This window comes from Nyctereutes procyonoides, unplaced genomic scaffold (genome assembly GCF_905146905.1).
Source record: "Nyctereutes procyonoides isolate TBG_1078 unplaced genomic scaffold, NYPRO_anot_genome, whole genome shotgun sequence".
NCBI classification, from domain to species: Eukaryota; Metazoa; Chordata; class Mammalia; order Carnivora; family Canidae; genus Nyctereutes; species Nyctereutes procyonoides.
In genome coordinates, this window is record NW_026575034.1 from 20,610,521 (window position 1) to 20,632,264 (window position 21,744).

The 21,744-nt window shown below is 40.9% G+C and overlaps 1 protein-coding gene across 1 annotated transcript; it reads right to left on the reverse strand.

Annotated features, from left to right (window-relative positions):
• Positions 1 to 9,992: 9,992 nt before the first annotated feature.
• Positions 9,993 to 10,943, reverse strand: LOC129504980 (olfactory receptor 2AG2-like). The gene has a single exon (XM_055317894.1). It carries the CDS (start codon positions 10,941 to 10,943, stop codon positions 9,993 to 9,995), a length of 951 nt encoding a protein of 316 aa, XP_055173869.1.
• Positions 10,944 to 21,744: the final 10,801 nt, after the last annotated feature.

Consider the following 21,744-nt stretch of genomic DNA (forward strand, 5'->3'; position numbering starts at 1 on the left):
CTCCAGGATTCTATGCTACCCTAATGAGTCACTGATGGCCTATTTCTAAATTGCTGACTGCATAGACCAAGAAGCAAGGCTTCTTTTCATGGTCATTGCTCTGCACCCAGATCTTAAGGTGGGTTTTGTGTCAGTGTAACATACTCCTTCTAGATCTTTCCCCACTCTCCAACCCCACCACTTCCTTTATGATCCTCGCTATCTGGACTATTATTTCCAGTCATTAAGGCTGTGTCCTGCGGAGCCTATAGTTATGAAATCTTCCCTTCATTTATCTTGGCTTTCTAAGTTGGCTTGTGCATGGAATGTGTATATTGGTGTTGCTGTTGTCTGCCAGTGATACTTCAAAAGAGAGTGAATCAGGGTGTAAGCATTGAGCAAAAAAAGAAAAAAGAAATACACACAGCATTGAACTGGCAGGATGTCAATGTCTCTTCAAATCTTTACTTGTGGTACACTTGGGTGGCTCAGAGGTTGAGCATTTGCCTTTGACTCAGGGCATGATCCCGGGATCCGGAATCAACTCCCACATCGGGCTCCTGCAGAGAGCCTGCTTCTCCCTCTGCCTATGGCTCTGCCTCTCTCTCTCTCTCTCTCTCTCTCTCTCTCTCTCTCTGTGTGTGTGTGTGTGTGTGTGTCTGTGTGTGTCTCTCTTGAATAAATAAAATCTTAACAAAAAAGACAGAAGACAAGTTAAAAACAAACAATAGAATATGTATTGCCAATGATTCACCCAATAAAATTGTAATTTCAGCAAGAAAAACATGATGCCTAGGGAACTATACAATACAGGGTACATGGTAAAGAAAGAAATTGATTTACTAAATGAATTGGTAAACTTCATTAATTGATATATATATTTTTGCATTTTAAAATGCTGTTGGAAGCAAATGAAGATCACACAAAGGTGCAAAGGCATTCCATGCTCATGGATTAGAAGAACAAATACTGTTAAAATGTCTATACTACCCAAAGCAACCTACACATTTCATGCAATCCCTATCAAAATACTAACAACATTCTTCACAGAGCTACAACAAATAATCCCAAAATTGGTATGGAACCACAAAAGGCAATAAATAAGCAAAACAGTCTTTGAAATAGAAAAGCAATGCTGGAGGCATCACACTTCTGGACTTCAAGACATATTACAAAGCTGTAATGACCAAAACACTATGCTAGAAGCACACACATAGACACAAAGATCAACAGAACAGGATAGTAACTTCAGAAATGGACCCACAACTATATGGAAAATCATCTTTAACAAGCAAAAAAGAATATCCAATGGAAAAAAAGACAGTCTCTTCCATAAATGGTGTTGGGAAAACTGGACAACAACATGCAAAAGAATGAAACTGGATCACTTCTTACACCATACACAAAAATAAATTCTGAGTGGATTAAAGACCTGAACATGAGACAGGAAACCATAAAAATCCTAGAGAAGCACAGAGGCAGTAACAACTGTGACATCAGCTGGGGCAATTTGTTTCTAGATATGTCTCCTGAGGCAATGGAAACAAAAGCAAAAATAAACTATTGGGCTTCATCAAAGTAAAAGCTTCTGCACAGCAAGTGAACAATCAACAGAACTGAAAAGCAACCTATGGAATAGGAGAAGGTATTTGCAAGCGACATATTTGTTAAAGGTTTATATCCAATATATTAAAATAGTAAAACTAAAATCTTAACAAAAATAATCTGATGGAAGTGGCATTTTTCTGTGGGTGCTTAAAGAAAACTATGGAAGCAGAGTATTAAAAGCCTCATTCATTTACACAGATATCATTTCCGATTTTTTTTTAATTTACGATAGTCACAGAGAGAGAGAGAGAGGCAGAGACACAGGCAGAGGGAGAAGCAGGCTCCATGCACCGGGAGCCCGATATGGGATTCGATCCAGGGTCTCCAGGATCGCGCCCTGGGCCAAAGGCAGGCGCCAAACCGCTGCGCCACCCAGGGATCCCCTCATTTCCGATTTTAAACATTTTTATTGAGGTAAAATTTGCATGCAGTAAAATTCACCTTTTTTAGTACAGGGATCTGCAAATTTTGATAAATTTCTATATTATGTAACCACTATCAAATCCAAGTATCAAATTTCATCAACCCCTAAATACTCACTAAGCACTCACCTACGCCCTGCCACTGTCTGATCCTTGACTGTCACCAGTGTCTGGCCTTTTCCACAGTGTCAAGAAAATGGTATCATACGTTTTGAGTCTAGCTACTTCCACTTAGCGTAATATGCTTGAGATTTAACCATATTCCTACATTGCAGTTGATTCTCACCATTCCCATTTATTTGAGTAGTATCCAATTGTATGGATGTATCATAATTTCTTATCCATTTATTATTTGAGGGACATTTGTGATGTTTCCACCTGTGAATCATAAAAAACATTATAAACATCCATGGAAAGTTTTTAGAATGAGTATAAACAGTCTGTTCACTGTGGTAAATACCTCAGAGTGAACTTGCTCAGTTGTATACATGTATGCTTAGGTTTATAAGAAACCGGCAAACTGTCTTCCACCATGACTGAACCATTTTTCATTCCCAATTTTATTCTATTTTTTTTTCATTTTATTAAGCTGTAAAATACATGCTCTTTAAATTTTAATTCAAGATGAATGACATATCGCCTGAAGCCTTGAATTGCAGTCTTCCTAGATAGCATTTAAAGGGAGAAAAAAATGAGTTTGGAAGAGTGAGCAGGATGATTAAGGCAAGTTAAGAAGGAAGCACAATTCAAGACAGAAAGTCATCTCGGGAAAGATACACATAGAGCTGAAGAATAAGAACATTAATGACAGGGGGAGGGGCAAGATGGCGGAAGAGCAGGGTCCCCAAGTCACCTGTCCCCACCAAATTACCTAGATAACCTTCAAACCATCCTGAAAATCTACGAATTCGGTCTGAGATGTAAAGAGAGACCAGCTGGAATGCTACAGTGAGAAGAGTCCGCGCTTCTATCCAGGTAGGAAGACGGGGAAAAAGAAATAAAGAAACAAAAGGCCTCCGAGGGGGAGGGGCCCCGCGAGGAGCCGGGCTGAGGCCGGGGCGAGTGTCCCCAGGACAGGAGAGCCCCGTCCCGGAGGAGCAGGAGCTGCACCAACCTTCCCGGGCAGAAAGGGGCCCGCAGGGAGTTAGAGCAGGACCCAGGAGGGCGGGGATGCCCTCGGGCTCCCGGGGACACTAACAGACACCTGCGCCCCGGGAGAGTGCGCCGAGCTCCCTAAGGGCTGCAGCGCGCACGGAGGGACCGGAGCAGCTCGGAGGGGCTCGGGCGGCGGCTCCGCGGAGGGGGCTGCGGGGCGGGAGCGCGAATCCACCAGCGCAGGCCCCGGAGCACAGGGCGCCGGGACACAGCCCAGGATCCGGCCTCCCCCGGGACAGGCAGAGGCCGGGAGGGCCCAGGACAGCAAGGACGCTCCTGCCCCGAGCTGAGCAGATCAGCGGCCCCGCCCCGGAGCCTCCAGGCCCTGCAGACGGAGAACCGAGAGCCCCGAGCCCGAGCCCGTAGTTCCTCCGGAGGCTGAATCCAGGCTTCCAGAGTTGCCATAGCAACTGCTGCTGTTCTTCCTGGGGCCCCACGGGGTAAACAACCCCCGCTGAGCCCTGCAGCAGGCAGGGGCAGAGCAGCTCCCCCAAGTGCTAACACCTGAAAATCAGCACAGCAGGCCCCTCCCCCAGAAGACCAGCTGGACGGACCAGTGATACTCCCCCGTGTTCCAATACAACTTGTTTTTGGCCACTCTGCACTAAGCAAAATGACTAGAAGGAAAACCTCAACTCAAAAGAAAGAATCAGAAACAGCCCTCTCTCCCACAGAGTTACAAAATCTGGATTACACTTCAATGTCAGAAAGCCAATTCAGAAGCACTATTCTACAGCTACTGGTGGCTCTAGAAAAAAGCATTAAGGCCTCACGAGACTTCATGACTGCAGAATTTAGATCCAATCAGGCAGAAATTAAAAATCAATTGAATGAGATGCAATCCAAACTAGAAGTCCTAACGACGAGGGTTAACGAGGTGGAAGAACGAGTGAGTGACATAGAAGACAAGTTAATGGCAAAGAGGGAAACTGAGGAAAAAAGAGACAATCAATTAAGGGACCATGAAGACAGATTAAGGGAAATAAATGACAGTCTGAGGAAGAAAAACCTACGTTTAATTGGGGTTCCCGAGGGCGCCGAAAGGGACAGAGGGCCAGAATATGTATTTGAACAAATCCTAGCTGAAAACTTTCCCAATCTGGGAAGGGAAACAGGCATTCAGATCCAGGAAATAGAGAGATCCCCCCCTAAAATCAATAAAAACCGTTCAACACCTCGACATCTAATAGTGAAGCTTGCAAATTCCAAAGATAAAGAGAAGATCCTTAAAGCAGCAAGAGACAAGAAGTCCCTGACTTTCATGGGGAAGAATATTAGGGTAACAGCAGACCTCTCCACAGAGACGTGGCAGGCCAGAAAGGGCTGGCAGGATATATTCAGGGTCCTAAATGAGAAGAACATGCAACCAAGAATACTTTATCCAGCAAGGCTCTCATTCAAAATGGAAGGAGAGATAAAGAGCTTCCAAGACAGGCAGGAACTGAAAGAATATGTGACCTCCAAACCAGCTCTGCAAGAAATTTTAAGGGGGACTCTTAAAACTCCCCTTTAAGAAGAAGTTCAGTGGAACAATCCACAAAAACAAGGACTAAATAGATATCATGATGACACTAAACTCATGTCTTTCAATAGTAACTCTGAACGTGAATGGGCTTAATGACCCCATCAAAAGGCGCGGAGTTTCAGACTGGATAAAAAAACAGGACCCATCTATTTGCTGTCTACAAGAGACTCATTTTAGACAGAAGGACACCTACAACCTGAAAATAAAAGGTTGGAGAACCATTTACCATTCAAATGGTTCTCAAAATATACCCTAAAAACTACAGAACACTTCTGAAAGAAATTGAGGAAGACACAAAGAGATGGAAAAATATTCCATGCTCATGGATTGGCAGAATTAATATTGTGAAAATGTCAATGTTACCCAGGACAATTTACACGTATAATGCAATCCCTATCAAAATACCATGGACTTTCTTCAGAGACTTAGAACAAATTATTTTAAGATTTGTGTGGAATCAGAAAAGACCCCAAACAGCCAGGGGAATTTTAAAAAAAGAAAACCATATCTGGGGGCATCACAATGCCAGATTTCAGGTTATACCTCAAAGCTGTGTTCATCAAGACAGTGTGGTACTGGCACAAAAACAGACATATAGATCAATGGAACAGAACAGAGAACCCAGAAGTGGACCCTGAACTTTATGTTCAACTAATAAACGATAAAGGAGGAAAGACGATCCACTGGAAGAAAGACACTCTCTTCAATAAATGGTGCTGGGAAAATTGGACATCCACATGCAGAAGAATGAAACTGGACCACTCTCTTGCACCATACTCAAAGATAAACTCAAAATAGATGAAAGATCTAAATGTGAGACAAGATTCCATCAAAATCCCAGAGGAGAACTCAGGCAACACCCTTTTTGAACTTGGCCACAGTAACCGGAAAAGGACAAACAGTGTATGTTCTCATTCATTTGGGGAATATGAATAATAGTGAAAGGGAATATAAGGGAAGGGAGAAGAAATGTGTGAGAAATATCAGAAAGGGAGACAGAACATAAAGACTTCTAACTCTGGGAAATGAACTAGGGGTGGTGGAGGGGGAGGAGGGTGGGGGGTGGGGGTGAATGGGTGACGGGCACTGAGGGGGACACTTGACGGGATGAGCACTGGGTGTTATTCTGTATGTTGGTAAATTGAACACCAATAAAAATTAATTTATAAAAAATAAAAAAAATAAAAAAAGAATAATATGCCAATAAAAGACAGAGTTAAAAAGAAAAACAAAACAAAAAAAAAGAACATTAATGACAAATCCTGTTTAGTTAGCACTATTGGAAGTATTCTCACAAAATTGTTTTCAACTGTTTGAGATATGAGTATTATAAAAATTTATTGTATACCATTGGAATGTAGTGTTTAGTCTCTAAGCCCTTTCGTGCTCATTGGTCCTCATAGGTAATGATATAAAAATTCACATTTACCATTTTATAAAATGTATCAACTTTTTTTGTCAAAGAGCTGAGTCATAAACCTTTGCTTTGTTGACAAGCACAACTGTAATGCAGGGGTTAGGGGGCAGGCATCTACCTTAGTGCATGTTTGTAACCTATAGCAAATGTTCCAATAGAGATGGAGATGATCCAGAGGATAACAAGTAATTCCAAGACCAATTTCTTCGAGTAGTAAGAGAGCTAGGTATCAAAAGCACAACAGGAATGTTTGTCCTCAAACAGGCTTTTTAAAAAACCAAAAGCTTATTTCACTCAGCATAAATAATAGTGAAAGGGAATAGAGGGGAAGGGAGAAGAAATGGGTAGGAAATATCAGAAAGGGAGACAGAACATGAAGACTCCTAACTCTGGGAAATGAACTAGGGGTGGTGGAAGGGGAGGAGGACAGGGGGTGGGGGTGACTGGGTGGCAGGCACTGAAGGGGGCACTTGACAGGATGAGCACTGGGTGTTATTCTATATGTTGGCAAATTGAACACCAATAAAAATAAATTTATATTTAAAAAACATAAAAAATAAAAAACCAAAAGCTGTGTGCAGATGTGCTGGTAAATTTGTTAGTGGAAAGATGAGGAAGTCCTGTATGACTCCTCCTTTCTCAAGGATGTATGATACACAGCCCTAAGCTGAGAGTGAAGGTGTTTTGAAATGGTATTTTCAGAGAACCACAGGTTGTATTAGGGTGATGTAATGGCATGGTAAGACTATATTGTAAAAAAGTCAAAATCTCCAATCGATTTGAGTTAAATACAGTTGCAATGAATATACCAATGGAATTTTGGGGACATATAGCTAATGATTCGAAAGTTACCCAGGAAGATTAAATAGATAATAAAACTTAAAAATAAGTTGATGAGGAAAAATGAGAGAGAAAAGTCTTAATAGACCGTTGCAACTAGAGAACTAGCCTAGAGTTTCTCTTTATTGTTATATTTATAAGAAGATAGTATATAGCCAAACAATTGTAAAAGTAATAATAACAATAAATTAATAACATTTCAGGATTATTAAGAATGCTAATAGGAAAATCAGCTATTTGGAAGCATAATTAACTTAAAGCCTCACCATACCTCATGTACCAAAATACGTTGCACAGAAATTAAAAACTTAAATATCACTTATGAAATTATTAAGGAAATCTAAAGGAAATATATGTAAATATATTCTGAATTAAGAATGAGAATTATAAGAGTATGATCTTCTGAAGAATACAAAGGAAAAAGATGGATTTACACCAACTGTGTGAACACTTCCCTACTCAACAAATCCTGTCAGGTATTTAAAAAGAAACTGAAAACAAAGGTTATCACACACATTACTATCAAACTGTTCATAATCTTTACCTCTAAAGAGCTACAAAAATCATTAGGACAAAATAAGTAATATAAAGGAAAACATCTGCTACATCTCTTTGATGTTTACTAGATTGGCAAAAACAGTTCATTTGATAAGACAGCACTAGAAAGACTATAGTGAGGCAGGTACTTCTGCTTAACACCAGACAGAATGCAAAGGGTTTCTAACTTCCTGAAAAGCAGTTTGGCTCTTTGCAACAGTAATTTTTTTCCCCTTCCAATTTTACTTCAATTTTATTTATTTTGTTTGGTTGGTTGGGGTTTTTTGTTTTTTCTTTTATTGGAGTTCGATTTGCCAACATATAGCATAACACCCAGTTATAGTGCTCATCCCATCAAGTGCCCCCCTCAGTGACCGTCACCCAGTCACCCCAACCCCCCGCCCACCTCCCTTTCCACTACCCCTTGTTCATTTCCCAGAGTTAGGAGTCTCTCATGGTCTGTCATCCTCTCTGATTTTTCCCACTCATTTTCTCTCCTTTCCCCCATAATCCCTTTCACTATTTTGTATATTCCCCATATGAATGAAACCGTATAACTGCAACAGTAATTTAAATAGTATCTTTGCCATTTTTCAGTAATTTCACTCCTAGAAATTTGACCTAAAATCAGACCCTCACATAAGAAAATTTGGGGGACTAAAACTCAATATAGTCAATTGCCCATTTTACAGAAGATTTATTTATATAATGGAATATTATTATGTGGTCATTTAAAATTAAGTTTTTTCAAAACTACTTACTATTTCTTGTTTTAAGCACTATTTTCCAGGCTCTGGTCTCAGTGCCTGATATTATCTTACCCAATCATCCTAAAAACATATGAGATCATCCTGAGTCCTCTTATTATCACGACTTTTAAGATAAGCAAACTGAGGCACAGATTTAATTTTGTGCCAAAATGCACAGATAATAAAGTGAGAGTGGAGAGTCACACTCACATAATCTAGCTCATCCTTCTCTGCCACTCAGTCCCTACCCCTATACTACAATGTCCCCTCTTAGCAAGAAATAAGGTTCACTAAATTTTATATTACAGACAAAAAGAAAACAGGATATTAATCATTGTGTGTATAACAATTAAGTAAAATACACATATGGATAACAAAAAACTGAAAGGACAACTTTAATTTCACCTTAATTCTAAGTTTTTGAATGTTCCTTTTTTATTATGAACTTGGTTTAGTTTTTAAAATTAGCTTTAGCTCCTATGATTAGCTTTGTAGATTTGGCAATTTAGCATTATTCCTATAAAGAAAAAAAACATTTCTGAGTTTTCACAAAGCACTATCCTCAAAAAAACAAAATTCCATCTATTTGAGCCAGGGGATTTTGGAACCTCTTAACTGAACAGATTTCAGTTCCCAACTTATGTTACTAATCTTCCCACATCAATATCAAATGACAAAATAAAGCATACTTAAGCTAGCTAGAAAGTCAATTATATATATTATCCCACCTTTCCTATGGACACAGACATATATATACTCATTTTAAGAATATGAGCTTCTTGCAACTGTTTTGATGTTTCAAACATGTCTCTACTCATTTAAAGTCACATTTTTTTAAATTCAAGTATTGTATGCAACAGATGTCTCTGTTACTGCATGTCTACATTGTATCAAAATGGAACTTTCACATTCTATATATTCATCTATATTTTTATTTTTTTAAGAATTTATTAATTCATTCAAGAGAGACAGATAGAGAGGAAAGAGAGAGAGACAAACAGACAGAGACCCAGTCAGAAAGAGATGCAGGCTCCACGCAGGGAGCCTGACATGGGACTCGATCCCGGGTTGCCAGGATCACGTCCCGGGCCAAAGGCAGCACTAAACAGCCAGGACCCAGGGCTGCCCTCTCCTTTTTATTTTTAAACAGTATGACAATGCCCCATTTTCCTTCTTCACTATCTCAACATAGGTATTATCTTTATCTTTTCAATATGGACTACTTCTTAAGTCTTGAGTACAAATGCAGTTACAAAACTACTACTATTTCTAAATAGTTGATTAAAAAACCTAATAAAAAAAGGCCACTTTATCTTATGAGGATATTTATTTCTAACTTTAATCATCTAAGACAGCAGTCCTCCTCTGTTATTTAGAGGTTACTGCACTTTGGTCACCCTAAAACTAATGCTGTTTCTCACTGCTGCATAATATTGAAACTGAAACTTGGTCCCCTAACCACGTCTACTTCCTTTCTAATCATGTCAGGATGATGCCCTACCATGAAGTGAGTCGATGATACTCATTTCATGCTTTACTTCTTCTAGTATCTTTTACAATATGGACATCTAGTTCGTTTTACAAGGTCAGGGTGGTGTGTCCCGTGTAAGTACAGCTTAAGGGATCAATGCTCACAACTATACTGAAATAGAAATTTTTTAAGTGTTTGTATCTACTTGAACAGAGTACCACATAAAGACCAGTTGTGTACAACTTTTGATCGGGAAAAGAAATGGTGAGAGACAAGCTATGAATCCTCTTTAGAAGGTACAGTGTGTTGGCAACATATATTTTCCCAGGACCCTTCTCAAGGCTCCCATGACCTCCTGATTCCTCAGGCTATAGATAAGGGGGTTCAGCGCTGGAGTGACAACCGTGTAGAAAAGAGAGATGATGTTGTCCTGCCTTGGGCTGTGGAGGGAACTGGGCAGGACATACATGAACGTGGCAGCTCCATAGTACATCACAACCACTGTCAGGTGAGAGGAGCAGGTGACTAGGGCTTTCTGCTTCCCTTCATTAGAGGGCATGTGAAGCACAGTACACAGGATTAGTGCATAGGAGGCAACAATGGCAGAAAGAGGCAGCAAAAGGAAAGTCACTCCTGTCACATACACCAAGAGTTCATATCGGGAGGTATCTGCACAGGCCAACTTCAGCAAAGGTGGGATCTCACAGAGCAGGTGCCTGATCTTCCGAACTTTACAGAAAGGGTAGTGCATGGTATACAAGGTATGGCCTAGAGCACTCAGAAATGCCAGGATCCAGGCCATGGCCACCATGAGCCAGCAGACCCTTGGCCTCATGAAGACCATGTAGCTCAGAGGATGACATATGGCCACATATCTGTCATAGGCCATGAAGGCCAGCAGCAAGTCCTCTGCACCACCCAGCGTCAATGCCAGAAACATCTGAAGGGCACAGCCTCCAAAGGAGATCCTGTTTTCACTGTGCAGAAAATCCACGAGGGCCTTGGGAGTGACAACAGATGTGAAGAGGAGGTCCATGAGTGAGAGCTGGCCGAGCAGGAAGTACATGGGCACGTGGAGCCGGGAATCCACTGTGATGACCAAGAGCAGCAGGCCATTGCTGGTCAGAGCCAACATGTATAGGACAGTGATTGTGGCACACAGCAGTTCAGGAGACCCACTGTCATTCAGAATCCCCATCAGTATAAAGCCACTGCCCAAGGTGGAGTTCCAGTACTCCATTCTGTGTTGTTTCTTTAGTTGCCTAGAAGCAAACACATTCTCAGTGAATGTTGGCTAAGGTGGCCCCTCGTTTGTAACATCACAGGCTCCTGATGACGACCAATGTGAATCCAGTGAGGCGATGTCTTTCCTACTGGACATGGACTTGACCTCTTGATCTCTCAGGTTTTGATACTTTTAATTGTATCTTGAGGAAAGAAGCATCTGAATGGAGAGCAATCATCACAGCAATAGCTGAATATTAAGAGGTCACTACAAGAAAATATCATGCAGGACATCAAGTCTCGATATGCATCTTTCCAGAATGATTAAATCATCTCTCTCTCTCAATAGAAAGCAACATCCTGGCACCCAAGCCCTTGGTTATTTTTGTACCTATGTTTTAAGTATAATGTTTGTCTCATGATTTAAATCCCCAGTTAGTGTCCTAACAGACCTGTTCTGAATAGAAAATCCTAAAGCAGGTACAGAAGTGTGACTTCAACAAAACACTTCCACTTCATTGTCCATATACCTTAGGTCCACATTTGTTTGTAGCACTCAAGGCTGTAGTTGGAAGCCTCACAGGAAGACCTAAAATATGTCTACCTCAGTCACCCCTCTGGACCAATAACCTCCACGCTCTCTTTGTGCAGAAGGGATTCTAGACTGAGACGACGGTTTGGTGTGTTTGATGTGGTGTTGCTTTTATGAGCTAAACCTTTAGGCTCAATGACCACATATGTGTTTTATTACAGGTTATGAAAACATGCAAGCCTCGGAGGACTCAAAACTCTGAAGAGGAGGCCCTGCCCAGAAAGACCAGAATGTTTGTCTTTGGGAGAAATGACTGAAAGGCGCTGGCAACAAAAGAGCATGTGCTAGATGCTGTAATCAGGCTCAATAAGCCTACCCTCCTTCTCCTGCACCTGACCCAGATCCCTGTTCTCCCTCCTGCTGGGACAGAATATCTACACTGGATTGAAGAGCCACAGAGATAATGAGGATAAACTTCTGTTCTGGAGAGCAACCATTACTGTATTGCACCCACCCCCAGAGAAAAGTTAGAAGAGACAAGGACCTGGGATTAACAACTATCAAGGTCATGCATCATGGGAACTAGCCCAATAGTCCAATTTGACCATGCATCAAAGAATCTGTAAGGGAAACATATCTCTAAGTCTTTCCCCTACATTGTGGCTTCTAATTAGGATATTTCACTGGTTCTTTTACTGGTCTCTTCTTGGCTTACAGGATTTTAATGGCAAAAAGGTTTTAGAGCATGACAGGAGGACCATTGATTACTAGATGGCCCTTGATTTGGAGGCATTTATTACCAGAGAGGTGCAATAGTCCCCTATCAGAGGCCAGCAAAGCCTGCGCTCTAAGGACAGGTACTGATACTCCCACCAGGAAGCAGACACTCAAACCTGGGATGTAGCATAAACTCTTTCTTCATTTCATTCACTTTTCTTCATATTTAGAAAAACAAGACTATAGGGCCTTAGGACAGAGTACAGACAACCTGGAAGACAGAGTAGCTTAAGTTCTTAGGGTCTGCTTTGGGCCCTGTTTCTCAACTCAACATATCTAGAGGATGCATACTTCCCTGAAAGAGAGAGAAAGTTTTTACCTCAGGTAGTGAGAAGCTGAGCTGCCCAACCATGCAAACTGCCCTGGGGTGTTGAGGGTCAAGATTGTCCTGTAGAAATGGGGAAAGAAAGAAAAAAAACGAAATGGGGAAAGAGTGAGCTTTTCTAGCAGTGTCCAACTGGTTTATATTTTGCCAAGTTGAGTTAAGAGTCTGAGGAATCTGAGCAAGGGAGGCATCAGGGCTGCTTCTGGCCCTTCTGTTCCTCTAGAGGTCTTGTCTGGAGATGTAAGAGTGGCAGGGGGCAAATACAGTCCTTGGGTTTCTTGTTCTCACAGCTGTGGAGAATTAGGAGAAACTGCTTCCATCACTCAGTTCTCCAGGTGAGAACCCATCCAGCTCTTCTGGAGAAGTTGTCAGACTCAGTGCTTGGGTCCAGATGCTCAGACTGTCCTTTACTCTTGCTGGGGTCTGGAGCAAAGATGAAAGCAGTAGGATCTGGAAGAAGTAGATATGGGAAGAGCTACCCAAGGGAGACCTTGCTGTGCCTGTCCTTGGGGAGGCTTGGCTCCTTATCCCGTGACCCCACTCTCTCTACTTTATTCCACTCCTACATTCCCAGGGACTTATCTTCTCAGCTGAAATGGTCTCCCCTGCAAATGCTGGTCCTGGAAACAGGATGTTAATGAGTCCTCTTGGGCATGTTTCCTGGCCTGGTATCTCTGCTCTGATCTCTCACTAAATGAGCCCAGAAACTCCAGGATTCTATGCTACCCTAATGAGGCACTGATGGACTATTTCTAAATTGCTGACTGCATAGACCAAGAAGCAAGGCTTCTTTTCATGGTCATTGCTCAGTCCCAAGATCTTAAGGTGGGTTTTGTGTCAATGTAGGATACTCCTAGATCTTTCTCCACCCACCACCCCCACCACTTCCTTTGTGTTCCTCCCTACCTGGATTTATTTCCAGTCCTTAAGATGTGTCCTATGGAGCCTATAGTTATGGAATCTTCCCTTCATTTACCTTGGCTTTTTATTTGGCCTGTGCATGGCATGTGAGTCTTGGTGTTAATGTTTTCTGCCTCAGTGATATTTCAAAAGAGAGTGAATCAGGTTGTAAGCATTGAGCCAAAAAGGAATAAAGAAAAATAAATACACACAGTATTGAAGCTGCAGAATGTCCATTTGGGGAATATAAAAAATAGTGAACGGGAATAAAGAGTAAAGGAGAAAAAATAAGTGGGAAATATCAGAAAGGGAGACAACATGAAAGACTCCTAACTCTGGGAAACGAACTAGGAGTGATGGAAGGGGAGGTGCACGGGGGATGGGGGTCACTGGGTGGCAGGCACTGATGTGGGCACTTGACGGGAATTGAACACGAATAAAAAATAAATTTATTAAAATAAAAAAAGAAAATTGAACACCAATAAAAAATTAATTTATTTTAAAAAATTAAAAAATTAAAAAAATAAAAAAAAAGAAACTGCAGAATGTCAATGTCAATTAAAATATTTACTTGCGGGGCACTTGGGTGGCTCAGAGGTTGAGCGCTTGCCTTTGACTCAGGGCATGATCCTGGGATCCGGAATCGACTCCCACAGCAGACTCCTGCAGAGAGCCTTCTTCTCCCTTTCTATGGTTCTGCCTCCCTCTCTCTCTCTCTCTCTCTCTCTCTCTCTCTCTGTGTGTGTGTGTGTGTGTGTGTGTATCTGTGTATCTGTGTGTGTCTCTCATATATAAATAAAATCTTAACAAAAAAGACGGAAGACAAATTAATAACAAACAATAAAAAATGTATTGCCAAAGATTCACCCAATAAAATCTGTAATTTCAGCAAGAAAAACATCATGCCTAGGGAATTATACAATACAGGGTGCATGGTAAAGAAAGAAATTGATTTACTAAAGAAATTGGTAAACTTCATTAATTGAAATATATATATTTGCATTTTAAAATGCTGTTGGAAGCAAATGAAGATCACACAAAGGTGCAAAGGCATTCCATGCTCATGGATTAGAAGAACAAATACTGTTAAAATGTCTATACTACCCAAAGCAACCTACACATTTCATGCAATCCCTATCAAAATACTAACAACATTTTTCACAGAGCTAGAACAAATAATCCCAAAATTGGTATCGAATCACAAAAAGCAATAAATAGGTAAAACAGTCTTCAAAAAGAAAAGCAACGCTGGAGGCATCACACTTCTGGACTATAAGTTATATTACAAAGCTGTAATGACCAAAACAGTATGCTACAAGCACACACATAGACACAAAGATCAATAGAACAGAACCACAACAGAAACGGACCCACAACTATATGGTAAGTTAATCTTTAACTGGCAAAAAAGAATATCCAATGGAAAAAAAAACAGTCTCTTCCATAAATGGTGTTGGGAAAACTGGACAACAACATGCAAAAGAATGAAACTGGATCACTTCTTACACCATACACAAAAATAAATTCTGAGTGGATTAAAGACCTGAATGTGAGACGGGAAACCATAAAAATCCTAGAGAAGAACAGAGGCAGTAACAACTTTGACATTAGCTGGGGCAATTTGTTTCTAGATATGTCTCCTGAGGCAAGGGAAACAAGAGCAAAAATAAACTATTGGGCTTCATCAAAGTAAAAGCTTCTGCACAGCAAAGTGAACAACCAACAGAACTAAAAAGCAACCAATGGAATGGGAGAAGGTATTTGCAAGTGACATACTTGATAAAGGGTTAGTATCCAATATATTAAAATAGTAAAACTAAATTCTTGACAAAAATAATTTGATGCGACAAATACCCACCACCTTTTGCATCGACGTGGAGGGACCTGGAGGGTATTAGGCTGAGTGAAGGAAATCAATGGGAAAAGGACAAACATTATGTGGTCTCATTCATTTGGGGAATATAAAAATAGGTGAAAGGGAATAAAGGGAGAGGAGTGAAAATATCATTGAGGGTGACAAAACATGAGAGACACCTAACTCTGAGAAATGAACAAGAGGTAGTGGAAGGGAAGGTGGGCGGGGGGTTGGGGTGACTGGGTGATGGGCACTGAGCTGGACACTTGGCAGGATGAGCACTGGGTGTTATGCTACATGTTGGAAAATTGAACTCCAATATAAAATTTTAAAAAAATAATAATTTGACGGAAGTGGCATTTTTCTGTGGGTGCTAAAAGAAAGCTATGGAAGCAGAGTATTAAAAGCCTCATTCAAAAAATAAAATAAAATAAAATAAAAGCCTCATTCATTTACACAGATATCATTTCCTATTTTAAAAATTTTTATTGAGGCAAAATTTGCATGCAGTAAAATTGACCTTTTTTAGTACACGGTTCTGCAAGTTTTGACAAATTTGTATATTATTTAACCACTATCAAATCCAAGTATCAATTTCATGAACCCCTAAATTCTCACTTAGCGCTCACCTAAACCCTGCCAACTGTCTGATCCATTGACTATCACCAGTGTCTGGCCTTTTCCACAGTGTCAAGAAAATGGTATCATAAATTTTGAGTCTAGCTTCTTCCTCTTTGCATAATATGCTTGAGATTTAACCATATTCCTACATTGCAGTTGATTCTCACCATTCCCATTTACTTGAGTAGTATCCAGTTGTATGGATGTATCATAATTTCTTATCCATTCATCAGTTGAGGGACATTTGTGATGTTTCCACCCGCGAATCATAAAAACACATTATAAACATCCATGGAAAGATTTTCGAATGAGTATAAATTGACTGTTCACTGTGGTAAATACCTCACAGTGAACTTGCTCAGTTGTATACATGTATGCTTAAGTTTATAAGAAACCGGCAAACTGTTTTCCACCATGACTGAACCATTTTGCATTCCCAATTTTATTCTATTTTTTCATTTTATTAAGCTGTAAAATACATGCTCTTTAAATTTTAATTCAAAATGAATGACATAAAAAAAAATGAATGACATATCGCCTGAGGCCTTGAATTGCAAGTCTTCCTACTTAGCATTTAAAGAGGGAAAAATGAGTTTGGAAAAGTGAGCAGGATGATTAAGGCAAGTTAAGAAGGAAGCACAATTCAAGTCAGAAAGTCATCTCGGGAAAGACACACAAAGAGCTGCAGAATAGGAACATTAACGACAAATCCTGTTTAGTTAGTCCTGTTGGAAGTATTCTCACAAAATTGTTTTCAAATGTTTGAAGTATGAGGATTATAAAAATTTACTGTATACCATTGGAATGTAGTGTTTAATCTCTAAGCCCTTTCGTGCTCATTGGTCCTCATAGGTAATGATATAAAAATTCACATTTACCATTTTATAAAATGTATCAACTTTTTTTGTCAAAGAGCTGAGTCATAAACCTTTGCTTTGTTGACAAGCACAACTGTAATGCAGGGGCTAGGGGGTAGGCATGCACCTTAGTGCATGTCTGTAACCTATAACAAATGTTCCAATAGAGATGGAGATGATCCAGAGGAGAACAAGTAATTCCAAGACCAATTTCTTCGAGTAGTAAGAGAGCTAGGTATCAAAAGCACAACTGGAATGTTTGTCCTCAAACAAGCTTTTTTAAAAAACTAAAAGCTATGTGCAGATGTGCTGGTAATTTGTTAGTGTAAAGATGAGGAACTCCTGTATGACTCCTCTTTTCTTAAGGATGTATGATACAAAGTCCTAAGCTGAGAGTGAAGGTGTTTTGAAATGGTATTTTCAGAGAGTCACAGGTTGTATTAGGGTAATGTAATGGCATGGTAAGACTATATTGCAAAAAAGTCAAAATCTCCAATCGATTTGAGTTAAATACAGTTGCAATGAATATACCAATGGAATTTTGGGGACATATAGCTAATGATTCGAAAGTTACCCAGGAAGATTAAATAGATAATAAAACTAAAAAAAAAAAGTTGATGAGGAAAAATGAGAGAGAAATGTCGTTTTTTTTTTTTTAGAGGAAAGTCTTAATAGACTACTCCAACTAGAGAACTAGCCTAGAGATACTCTTTCTAGTTATAAGAAGATACTATGTAGCCAAACAATTGTAAAAGTAATAATAACAATAAATTAATAAGATTTCAGGATTATTAAGAATGTTAATAGGAAAATCAGCTATTTGGAAGCACAATTAACTTAAAGCCTCACCATACTTCATGTACCAAAATAATTTGCACAAAAATTGAAAACTTAAATATCACTTATGAAATTATTAAGGAAAACTAAAAGAAATATATGTAAATATATTCTGAATTAAGAATGACAATTATAAGGATATGATCTTCTGAAGAATACAAAGGAAAAAGATGGATTTACACCAACTGTGTAAACACTTCCCTAGCCAACAAGTCCTGTCAGGTTTTTAAAAGGAAACTGAATACAAGGTTAACACACACATTACTATCAAATTGTTCATAATCTTCACCTCTAAAGGGCTACAAAAATCATTAGGATAAAATAAGTACTATAAGGAAAATATCTGCTACATCTCTTTGATGTTTACTAAATTGGCCAAAACTGTTCATTTAGAGGGCAAGATAGCAGAGTATTAGGGTCCCCAAGTCACCTGTGCCCACCAACTTACCTAGATAATTTTCAAATCATCCTGAAAAACCTTCGAATTTGGCCTGAGATTTAAAGAGAGAGCAGCTGGAACGCTACAGTGAGAAGAGTTTGGTCTTCTAACAAGGTAGGAAGATGGGAAATAAAATAAAATAAAAAAGAATCCTGTGGCGGAGGGGCCCCCGCCAGGAGCCGGGCTAAGGCCGGTGGCGAGGGCCTCCAGGACAGGACAGCCCCGCCCTGGAGAAGCAGGAACTTTAAAAATCCACACTGGATTCTTCCCGGAGGGAAAGGCGCTCGCAGGGAACTCGGGCAGAACCGCAGGAGGGGCAGTGGGGCCCCCAGGTCCCCGGGGTCACCAACAGAGGAAGCGCGCCCCAGAGGAGAGCGCCCCACACCGCGGGCCCAGCGGGTAAAGGGCTGGAGCGCCCGGCGGGGCCTCGGGAGCAGCTCAGGCGGGGGCTCCGGGAGGGGGCTGCACCCTGCTGCCTTCGGGAGCCGCGGGCCCGGGAGCGTGATTCCAGGAGCTCAGGCCCTGGATCCCAGGGTGCAGGGCACAGACCAAGATCCGGTGATCCCCCAGGGGTAGATGGAAGCAGGGAGGGCACAGGACAGTGAGGTCGTTCCTGCCACTGGGTGCCCCCAAGCTGTGCAGATCGGAGCCCCACCCCCACCCTCAGTCTCAGAGCATCCAGGCCAGTGTGGACTGGGACACTCTGGGTGCTTACTGGGGGAGCTGACTTCAGGGCGGAGAGCTGGCCACTGCCAGTGGTGGTGTCCCTCCTGGTGTCACCCTGTGCCTGGGACGGATCGGGGGGCACCAGGGAACAGAGGCCTCATGGGGTAAACAGCTCCCGCTGAGCCAGGCACCCGGTGTGGGTGGGGGGGGGCAGCTCCCCCAGGTGAACACACCTGAGAGTCAGTACAGCAGGCCCCTCCCCCAGAGGACCAGCTGGACGGACAGGGGAAGAGCAAGTTCTTAACCAAGCAGCCCTGGAAAGCTCCAGGGGAAGTTGAGGGACTTACAGTATATAGAACCAGAGGACACCCATCCTTGTTTTGTTTTTGTTTTTGTTTTCTCTTTGCTTTTTCTTTCCTTTCTTCCTTTTTCCAGTACAGCTTGTTTTTAGCCACTCTGCACTGAGCAAAATGACTAGAAAGAAGAACTTACCACAAAAGAAAGAATCAGAAACAGTACTCTCTGCCACAGAGTTACAGAATTTGGATTACAATTCGATGTCAGAAAGCCAATTCAGAAGCACAATTGTAAAGCTACTGGTGGTTCTGGAAAAGAGCATAAAAGATTCAAGAGACTTCATGACTGCAGAATTTAGATCTAATCAGGCCGAAATTAAAAATCAATTAAATGAGATGCAATACAAACTGGAGGTCCTAAAGACAGTAGTTAATGAGGTGGAAGAAAGAGTGAGTGACATAGAAGACAAGTTCATGGCAAGGAAGGAAGTTGAGGAAAAAAGAAAAAAGCAATTAAAAGACCATGAGGAAAGGTTAAGGGAAATAAATGACAGTCTCAGAAGGAAAAATCTACATTTAATTGGGGTTCCAGAGGGCACGGAAAGGGACAGAGAACCAGAAAGTGTTTTTGAACTAATAATAGCTGAGAATTTCCCTAACTTGGGAAGGGAACAAGACATTCAGGTCCAGAGGTACAGAGATCCCCCCCTCCCACTAAAATCAATAAAAACCACTCAACACCTTGACATTTAATAGTGAAACTTGCAAATTGAAAAATGAGAAGATCCTTAAAGCAGCAAGAGACAAGAAATTCCTAACTTTTATGGGGAGATGCATTAGGATGACAGCAGACCTCTCCATAGAGACCTGGCAGGCCAGAAAGGGCTGGCAGTATATATATAGGGTCCTAAATGAGAAGAACCTGCAGCCAAGAATACTCTATCCAGCAAGGCTTTCATTCAGAATAGAAGGAGAGGTAAATAGCTTCCAAGATAGGCAGAAACTGAAAGAATATGTGACCACCAAACCGGCCCTACAAGAAATATTAAGGAGGACTCTGTAAAAGAAAGAGGAAGTCCAATGAAACAATCCACAAAAACAGGGACTGAATAGATATCATGATGACACTAAACTCATATATTTCCATAGTAACTCTGAACGTGAATGGGCTTAATGACCCCATCAAAAGGCACAGGGTGTCAAACTGGATAAAAAAGCAGGGCCCATCTATTTGCTGTCTACAAGAGACTCATTTTACACCTAAGGACACCTACAGCCTGAAAATCAAGGGTTGGAGAACCATTTACCATTCAAATGGTCCTCAAAAGAAAGCAGGGGTAGCCATCCTTATATCAGATAAATTAAAGTTTATCCCAGAGACTGCAGTAAAAGATGAAGAGGGACACTCTATCATACTTAAAGGGTCTATCCAACAAGAGGACCTAACAATCATGAATATTTATGCCCTGAATGTGGGAGCTGCCAAGTATATCAATCAATTAATGACCAAAGTTAAGACATACTTAGATAATAACACACTTCGTGACTTCAATCTAGCGCTTTCTACAATCGACAGGTCTTCTAAGCACAACATCTCCAAAGAAACAAGAGTTTTAAATGATACACTGGACCAGATGGATTTCACAGATATTTACAGAACATTACATCCAAACACAATTGAATACACATTCTTCTCAAGTGCACATGGAACTTTCTCCAGAATAGACCACATACTGGGTCACAAATCAGGTGTTAACTGATACCAAAAGATTGGGATTGTCCCCTGCATATTTTCAGACCATAATGCTTTGAAACTAGAACTAAATCACAAGAAGAAGTTTGGAAGAAATTCAAACACGTGGAGGTTAAAGACCATCCTGCTAAAAGATGAAAGGGCCAACCAGGAAATTAAGGAAGAATTAAAAAGATTTGTGGAAACTAATGAGAATGAAGATACAACCATTCAAAATTTTTGGGATACAGAAAAAGCAGTCCTGAGAGGGAAATACATCGCAATACAAGCATCCCTCAAAAAATTGGAAAAAACTCAAATACACAAGCTAAACTTGCACCTAAAGGAACTGGAGAAACACAGCAAATAGATCCTACACCCAGCAGAAGAAGGGAGTTAATAAAGACTCGAGCAGAACTGAACAAAATCGAGACCAGAAGAACTGTGGAACAGATCAACAAAACCAGGAGTTGGGTCTCTGAAAGAATTAATAAGTAGATAAACCATTAGCCAGCCTTATTAAAAGCCAAGAGAAAAGACTCAAATTAATAAAATCACAAATGAAAAAGGAGAGATCACCACCAATACCAAGGAAATACAAACACTTTTAAAAACATATTATGAGCAGCTATACGCCAATAAATTAGGCAATCTAGAAGAAATGGACGCATTTCTGGAAAACCCCAAATGACCAAAACTGGAACAGGAAGAAATAGAAAATCTGAACAGGCCGATAACCAGGGAGGAAATTGAAGCAGTCATCAAAAACCTCCCAAGACACAAAAGTCCAGGGCCAGATTGCTTCCCAGGGGAATTCTATCAAATGTTTCAAGAACAAACAAGAGGCTCAGTTGGGCACAGGTTGGGTAGAGGGTGCTGGAGCATGGTGCTGATTTTGGAGGTGGGCGAGGGAGAAGGGTGGAGGGCAGGACACTGGTGGACCTGAACCCAGCCACCCGCAGGATGTGCTCTGAAGGCAC